General features: G+C 45.4%; 1 protein-coding gene across 4 annotated transcripts in view; it reads left to right on the top strand.

The window, feature by feature from the left end:
- The first annotated feature begins 362 nt into the window (after positions 1–362).
- The window catches only part of ALDH3A2 (aldehyde dehydrogenase 3 family member A2), a 28,238-nt gene continuing 20,004 nt past the window's right edge, over positions 363–8,596 (top strand). The window contains exons 1-6 of one of the 4 annotated variants that reach the window (XM_050763909.1): positions 577–667; positions 800–961; positions 3,063–3,294; positions 4,062–4,147; positions 6,356–6,564; positions 7,803–7,920. In XM_050763909.1, coding sequence (XP_050619866.1) covers positions 809–961; positions 3,063–3,294; positions 4,062–4,147; positions 6,356–6,564; positions 7,803–7,920 — 798 coding nt within the window. In that variant the 5' untranslated portion in view covers positions 577–667; positions 800–808. Of the gene's footprint in view, positions 962–3,062; positions 3,295–4,061; positions 4,148–6,355; positions 6,565–7,802; positions 7,921–8,596 lie in introns of all 4 variants that reach the window. The other 3 variants (XM_050763911.1, XM_050763912.1, XM_050763910.1) reach the window with 3 other exon arrangements.

The raw sequence follows: 8,596 nt of genomic DNA, 5'->3' as shown, positions 1-8,596 counted from the left end.
GTGCACGAAGGAAATGACCGCTGTCCCGGCTCCGCGGGAGATTAACCCGGGCTTCCCGCCCTCAGGGACTAGCTCTCCAGGGAACCAGGACGGTCAGTGCCGGTCAAGTCGAGGCAGCTCCTCGCTGAAGGAAGGAGCACGGGACAGGGAAGCAGAAAAGGGAGCGCTAGGCCTCCAACTCCGTCCATCTGGCCACGTTTGAAGAGCCACAAAATGGAGGAGGGAACCCCTCTGAGCGTGCCGGAGCGGAGACGGCTCTCCGTTGCAGCCCGGACGCTTCCGGCCGGGCGCCCACTGCCAGCGGCGCGCCCTCCGCCTGCTCTTCCAGGATTCCTCTTCGCCCCCTCTGGGGCCGCCCCGGGGCGCTCTCAGCAGGATGGCCAACACCTTCCCTCCATCCCTACACCCCTCCGCTCCCGGGCCCGTGGCCGCGCTCCGCTCTCGCACTCCGCACTCTACTCGCAGCAACCTAGCCCGCTGCCAGAACCCGGGAGAGAGCGGGTGCCGCGTGGGCGAGGCCGGCGTCCGGCCGGCGGCTGTCACGTGGGCCTCCCGGGCCAATAGGCACGAGGCTTTGGGTCAAGCTCAGTCAGCCCCGCGGCAACTGGGTCTGGCAGTGGGACTAGGCGGGCCCGGAGGCCGCGGCTGAGCGAGCAAGCCCTGGCGAGTGAGTTGTGGCTGCGGGTCGGCGGTGGGGACAACCCCCGGAGGGAGGCGGAGGGAGGGGAGGCAAGGCCCGCACCTGCCTGCATCCCGCCTCCCACGCCCCAGCGCCCTCCGACCGTGCAGTTCTCTGCAGGACCAGGCCATGGAGCGCGAAGTACAGCGGGTTCGCCAGGCATTCCTGTCCGGACGGTCGCGACCCCTGCGGTTTCGGCTGCAGCAGCTGGAGGCCCTTCGGAGGATGGTGCAGGAGCGCGAGAAGGACATCCTGGCGGCCATCGCCGCCGACCTGTGCAAGGTACGCGCGCGAGCGGCGGGGCGCTGAGAAGCTGGCCCCAGCCGCGCACTTGCGGGCCGGAGCTTCTGCTGGGTTTTGTTTTTGCTTTTACATTTCGGATTACTCCAGCGCTGGGAGTATGATCTCCAGCAATACAGATAAAGCCAAAGTTCCTCTGACTTTCCCTGTCCTCTAGCACTCAGAAGGGCATATGTTGTTACCTGGCCTCTGTGGTTCCTTTTCTGCCTTTTCTATTGTTGTCTGTTTTTGTTACTTTTGTGATTCTTTTCCTTATGATGTGTAGGAACTCTTTGTATATTCTGGATTTCAGTAATTTGTCAGTTTACCGTATTGTAGATACTTTCTTTGAGTTTCTTTCTTTCTTTCTTTTAAAACCAGTAAAATTTAGCAGTGGGAGAGTTGTATACCAACTTTAGTGACAGTAATATTTAATAAGTTCTGAATAATCCATTACCCTCAGACCAGTCTCTGGGTCTATTTCTTGCCTTTTAGCTTTGTTTATGGTTTATTTTGTAGACAGAGTTTTGTTTTTAAGTTATAGTTGCACTCAGATTTTTCTTCATAACTTTGTGTGTTACTAGGTCAGTTCTACTCAAATTTTAATGCACTAACAGACACCTGGGGATCTTGTTAAAATGCAAATTATTGTTCAGTACGTCGGGGGTGGGATCTGAGATTCCAAGTTTCTAACAAGGTCCCCAGTGATATCATATACCTCTTTTGGAAACACGCTTTGTGTAGCAAAGTTTTTATTGTTTTGATTTGTGTGTGTGTGTGGTTTTCTTTGTATGTTTGCTTGTTGTTTTGCTTTTAAGACAGAGTCTCACTGTGTCTCCCAGGCGGGCGTGCAGTAGTGCGATCTCGGCTCACTGCAACCTCCACCTCTCGTGTTCAAGCGATTCTCTTGCCTCGGCCTCCTCAGTAGCTGGGATTACAGGCGTGCGCCACCATGCCCGGCTAATTTTTGTAATTTTAGTAGAGATGGAGTTTCACCTGTTGACCAAGCTGGTCCTGAACTCCTGGCCTCAAGTGATCCGCCTGCCTGGGCCTGCCAAAGTGCTGGGATTACAGGTGTGAGCCACCACTCCTGGCCTGTGGTAGCAAAGTTTTAAGTAATGTTTTAGGGTGTAAGTATATTCCTCTCTGTTTTCTGATAATAGTTACTTTTTTTTTTTTTTTTTAAAGAGACAAGGTCTCCTTTTGTTACCCAGGCTGAAGTGCAGTGACTCAATCATAACCCACTGCAGCCTCCAGCTCCTAGGCTCAAGCAGTCCTCCTGCCCCAGCCTCCCAGATACTAGGACTACAGGCACGAGGCCGTCATCTTGTTTTATCTGCATTACATGTGTAGCAAAGCTTTACTCTGGGTTTGTGATTTTTCCCTTCCCCACAATCCCCTCAATCAAAGATTATTTTAATAAGTCATAACAGTAGTAGTACTAGTAGCAACTATAAAATTTAGAGTACTTTTGGTGGAAAGGGGCTGTGATATTAAATAAACAAGATGGGATAATTAAGATTCCAAAAAGACTGTGTCATTTAATCATTCTTGAAGAACTAAATGTTTGTGTGAGTGTATATATAGGATGACTCAAGAAATACAATAAGTTCCCTGTCCCCAAAAGTTTTAAACTTGGTTGGGAAACAGAGCATACACGGATAAAATGTGAGTAATAGTTATAAACCAGTGCGTTAAGGGTGAAGTATTAAGATGCAGGTCAACAGCATAATTACTGTGATATAGAAAGTATGATCAGAGCAGACCTTTATTACTCAAGGAAATCTTCCTGAAAGAGGTAATATTTAAGCCTGGCTTTTAAAGGGTGTGGATTAGTAAAGAAGGATTTACTAGTGGTACTACTACTAGTACTAGTGTTACTACTCCCTGAAATAATCTTTGATTATTTTTTTAAATATATTAGAGAATTAGCAAGCCCTTATCAAGGGCATGAAGGGTGCAAAAGGAGTCTGGATGGCAAACCAGCTAGTCTGATAATACCAGTTGTTGTCACTGCTGGTGTACCTGGCTTGAGTGTTTTGACATTCAGGGCGAAGTGTATCATACTTACTCTGCAAGATTAACTGTGATTCTCTTATAACAGAGTGAACTCAATGCATACAGTCAGGAAGTCATTACTGTCCTTGGGGAAATTGATTTTATGCTTGAGAATCTTCCTGAATGGGTTACTGCTAAACCAGTTAAGAAGAACCTGCTCACCATGATGGATGAGGCCTATATTCAGCCACAGCCTCTGGGAGTGGTGCTGATAATCGGAGCTTGGAACTACCCCTTTGTTCTCATCATTCAGCCACTGATAGGAGCCATCGCTGCAGGTCTGGTGCCGGCTTATGTCTATATACCTTTTTAGGGAGGCTTATTTTGTCATATTCATTGTAAATTAAGGATAGTGGCTAATTAAATGCATTTACTTTGGTGGTTTGCCTTTGTTTACACCACCAGTGTACTGAGAATTCATACATATCATACGTATTTTTAAATGAGCTGCTGAGGAGATTTGTGTGGCTATGTTTTGAAGCACGTGGAGAATGAACCTGTGGGAGTGTAAAGGTGTCTGAGTCAATAGGCCCAGGAGTTTGGAGTCAGGCATCCGTATTCTAATATGGTTTCAGTTGCTGGCTCTGGCTTTGGATGAACCATTTGATTCTGTCTGACCAGTTTCTTCATTCAAATAAAGGCTATGAGAGTAATGCTAGCTTGGGTATATAGCAAATGCCAGGAGATTAATTTCTCACTTTGCAGGATCCAGATAGAGAGCTGTATGTTGAAATCGCTCATTTGCCCAATAATTCCCAGGCAGAGGACAATCTAGGGGCAGAAGTGGGAGAAAAGTGATAGAAAGTTGAAGGAGTGGGAAGGGCTGATGGAACCCATTGACAGTGACCTGAAGACGATGACAGCTAAGGAGTTAGCCTTTGAAGAGAAAGTGAGGTGAGCTCTTACGCTCATTTTGAGGATGTGCAGCATTGAGAGCTGCAGAAATAATTGGGAGTACCTAGCCTGTACTTCCCACTGAGTGCCATTTTGGTAGCTATTACAGTTAAGTATTAGATGATACTGTTCTACTTTTTACTTTGTTTAGGAAATGCTGTGATTATCAAGCCTTCTGAACTGAGTGAAAATACAGCCAAGATCGTGGCTAAGCTTCTCCCTCAGTATTTAGACCAGGTAAGAATTTCTTGACCCATCTTCAACATACGTGTTTACTGGGGAAAACACACATTTGATTTTCTTGCTATTGCATGTTATTGCTGGCCAGGGACCCGATTGCAGTTTCTTTAAGCCTTCAGCAATTGGCTTAGTAAAAGGAGTTCAGTTCCAAAGTACATTGTGGAGTCACCCGGCTGTGGAGGTTACACAATATATGTAGGCCCATGACTTCATGGGTATGTCCTCCTGCTGTCGACAGATTCTGTCTGTTTGGCATTTTGGAATAATCTTTATTTGAGCTAACATGATTTTAGGTGTTTTCATTTAATGGATTATTTAATGAGGGACTGGTACTGTGCTGGGTGCTAACATATTTCTGTTACTCATAATTTCTTTTGTTCTAACAAAATGTACTTTTATATGATTGTATAAGAGTACTCTTTTTTGTTGTTTTTTGAGCTGGAATCTTGCTCTCTCACCCAGGCTGTAGTGCTGTGGTGGGATCTCGGCTCACTGCAACCTCCGCCTCCTGGGTCCAAGTGATTCTCCTGCCTCAGTCTCCCAAGTAGCTTGGATTATAGACATGTGCCACCACGCCCAGCTAGTTTTTGTATTTTTGGTAGAGATGGGGTTTCACCATGTTGGCCAGGCTGGTCTTGAGCTCCTGACCTCAGGTGATCCGTCCACCTTGGCCTCCCAAAGTGCTGGGATTACAGGTGTGAGCCACCATGCCCAGCCTTTAAGAGTACTTCTGCTTTCAAAAAAGACATGTCTGTGGCATGAAAACATGCCACACACACAAAAAAAGTGCCCTCCTGAATTAGAGGACGTATTCTCACACTGACTTAACACGCTGGCATTTAAGAATATCAAGAACTGAATAAAGGAAATGATCTGCTCAACTGCGGGGTAGTTCATCTGTCGGAGTCAGAGGTTCTTATGCCCTCCTGGGAAGTTAATGATGCCGCGAAGAAATTGGCACTGCTGAGTTCTACATGAGTTGCTGCAGAGAGGAGTCTTCATTTAGCTTTCATTGAAAGACAGCTTACAAATATCTTAACCTGTGTTCTGGACATCAACTTGTAATGGCTTGAGGCCAGTTCTGGTTCTTGGAATGATATTGTTCTCTTTGTTAGAACCATTTTGTTCTAATAGTTGTAGTGATCCAATCAAGAAAGATGAAATGGAAGACAGTGAGATGTCAAGGATTGAATAGGACTTAGAACCAGAAGAGAGGTTGAAGGTACTGCTTTGCCCCTGACCAGGGGTAAATTATTCAATAACTGACTGTCCGGATGAGGAGGATAATAATGCCCTACCAGCTTCAGTTACCGTGTTAGGGGGTTAATAATATATGCTATGTAGATTAAGTCATAGAAAAGTTAAAGCTTGAAACATTTGTTGGGCAGCTGAACTATGAAGTGAATGAAACTGATTCGTCTTCAGAACAGGAGATCAAGTGGAAACATGAGATCCACAAGCCAACTTTTAGTTCACATTTCTACCTTGGAGTCTTGAATACCTCTCTGTCTTCCTTGGTTGCCATCTGTTCTCTTACTTTTCATGCTGTTATTGTCTAAGGTGTTATCTCTTAGAACAGCTGGTAATGATAGCACAATGCGTTAAGGGCTCAGTCCACAGAAGCTACATGAATTCTCCCAGTGCCAGATGAAGAAATTGAGGCTCAGAGATGTTCAGTAGCTTGCCTAAAGTCAAATAAGCTAGTGAGTGACAGAGCCCAGATTCAAACCAGATACACTTCAAAAGCAAGCGCTCTCAGCTACTGTGCCGGGTATACCATTCAGAATAGCATGGGCTGAGCCTACTCTGTTGTGAGACAGAGAACATTCAGACTAAGATATGCAGCTGGGACCTGTCCTGTGGGAGCCATTCTTCACCAGAGTCACATCTGCATACACCCACATCTCATGCATTTTCCCTGGTCAAGTTCAACCATTTGTTCTCCTTAGTATCTTTGTTGCTGAGCTCATGTAAAAAACCGAGTCTCCAGGTTGGTTCTATGTGGGTTCAGGTTTCCCAGATGCCAGCGGACTGTGTGTTCTCCTCTTATCCTTGGTCAGCTCCCTCTCCCATCCCTCACAGGGACTGGTCGTGACACTCTCTGGGTTTTACTGACTGTTACATGTTTATGTTGAAGAGATTGCTGATGTTAAGATGTTAGGATTAATTTGGCAGTGCAAGAGTTTGTGTTTCTCTTTCTTTGAGGACCTCTATGTTGTTATTAATGGTGGTGTTGAGGAAACCACGGAGCTCCTGAAGCAGCGATTTGACCACATTTTCTATACGGGAAATACTGCAGTTGGCAAAATTGTCATGGAAGCTGCTGCCAAGCATCTGACCCCTGTGACTCTTGAACTGGGAGGGAAAAGTCCATGTTATATTGATAAAGATTGTGACCTGGACATTGTTTGCAGGTGAGTCTGGCTGTCTGATTTTCTGCGGTTTTCCCAGCACAGTGGAGACTTTTCCTGACAATGTTACTCTTTGCATTTGAACCCCATACCTTATGGCTCCAAGATGCATCATTTAACTTTGGTGGTTGATGTCATCAAGAGTAACTGAAGTCTTTCACTGTCTCTTGGTGCCACTGTCAAAAATGATGAGCTGTAAGTCCTGACATCATGTGGTTGTCCTTAGGAATTTTGAAAAAGTTATTTCTGTCCTCAAGATTACAGCTAGATCTAGCAAGAAATTTAATGTTCTTCTGGCCAGTGATCTGTGAAGTACATAATCCAAAGTATTGTGTGCGCCAAATAAAATCTTTAAATTCCCATTTGAGAGGGTACTATGCTGATCTCTTAACTGAGATCCTTTGTGGACAAAACGAGTGTTCCTCATTTTTTAACTGTGAATAACATCTTGCATCTGAACATCAGAAAATAAGAGGTTTCAGGTTCTCTCTGCTAAATCCGGTTTAGCTACTAAGAAGTGCCAAATCATAGAACTGACTCTGCTCTGGGTGGCGTGGCTTTCTCTCCCCTTCATGACTCTGTGCTCTGGGTGGCGTGGCTTTCTCTCCCCTTCATGACTCTGCTCTGGGTGGCGTGGCTTTCTCTCCCCTTCAGAGATTCCAGGTCAGGGTTCCAGGTTGGCTTCCTAAGTAGAAATCTTGTTGCCAAAACCGGACACCCTCAGTTAGTGAAGGTTCAGGGCGTGGGTTTCTGTCCATGCATGGGAAAGGTCTTCCCAAGTGGGGCAGGGCTCCACAAAGAGGAGGGTGGCCTTGAAGTCTGGCTGCCATCCTGCTTTGTACCTGAACATCTTGCCGGCAGAGCCAAAAGCCACAACCAGGAGAGTGTGTACCGAACTCCTGTCATCCAGGACTTTCCTTTGGCTGGACTGGGAGAGGGGAAAGGACATTGGGAGGCTGTTTCTCCTCTTTTCCTGCTGCAGGCAATGGCATCACTGTTTACCAAGTACTGTTTCCCATGAGCTGGCGTGAGAATTCCCTGCTGTGTAGAATATTCTACCTCATTTGGAAAATACATTCTAAGTTCCAACCGACTGATTTAGAAATGAGTTTTTAACTTTTTAATAAAAATTGCCAGATAAATATATGAATCTATTTTAGTTGCAAAACATTCAAACAACACATTGTAACAACTGAAAATTTGACTAAATTATATAGCTGTTCTGGATTTTTTCCCCTCAGACGCATAACCTGGGGAAAATACATGAATTGTGGCCAAACCTGCATTGCACCTGATTATATTCTCTGTGAAGCATCCCTCCAAAGTCAAATTGTGTGGAAGATTAAGGAAACGGTGAAGGTTTGTATTTAAAACATCTGATTCCACTGATTTTAATAAGATAAGGAGTCAAATTAACTATTCTCAGGCAGCATCCCCATTTGTTTCTCCCTTCAGGAAAATTTTAAAAGCATATGTGACTCAATGAACTTACTAATATGAAAATGCTCTGTGTACCTTTCATAGAATATCTGCTGGGAGCAAGGTTGCCTTGGTGTTAAATCTACTTAAGTTGTCTAGTTGATTTGTTGATGATTAGTTGTGTCATATACTTTTTAAAAAAAAGTTAAATAATTGTGTGTCCGTGGTTTTGAGGGAATGTTGCCAACCCTTTAGGTATAATCAGAGAGACCCTGTGGCATATTGGCCATTGCTGATGAAGGTTATCAGGTTTTGTGTATGTAGAGGGCCTAGAGTGGCCAGTAGTTTGGAGGAGTGACTTACAGTGTACCCTTTGTATAGTTAGCAATCTTTCAGGGTGTTTAAAGTAAATATCTGCAGTGAGGGAACCAAGGAAGACTGCATGGTAGAGTCCCAAGCCAAGACTTGAAGGAAATGTAGAATTTAGGTTGGTAGAAAGGAATGGGGGCTGGGCACGGTGGCTCATGCCTGTAATCCCAGCACTTTGGGGGACCGAGGCGGGCAGATCACTTGAGGTCAGAAGTTCAAGACTAGCCTGGCCAATGTGATGAAACCC

Source organism: Macaca thibetana, chromosome 16 (genome assembly GCF_024542745.1).
Source record: "Macaca thibetana thibetana isolate TM-01 chromosome 16, ASM2454274v1, whole genome shotgun sequence".
In the NCBI taxonomy this organism is placed as follows: domain Eukaryota; kingdom Metazoa; phylum Chordata; class Mammalia; order Primates; family Cercopithecidae; genus Macaca; species Macaca thibetana.
The sequence above is the reverse complement of the archived record's forward strand: the minus strand, read 5'-3'. Positions and strand labels throughout refer to the sequence as shown.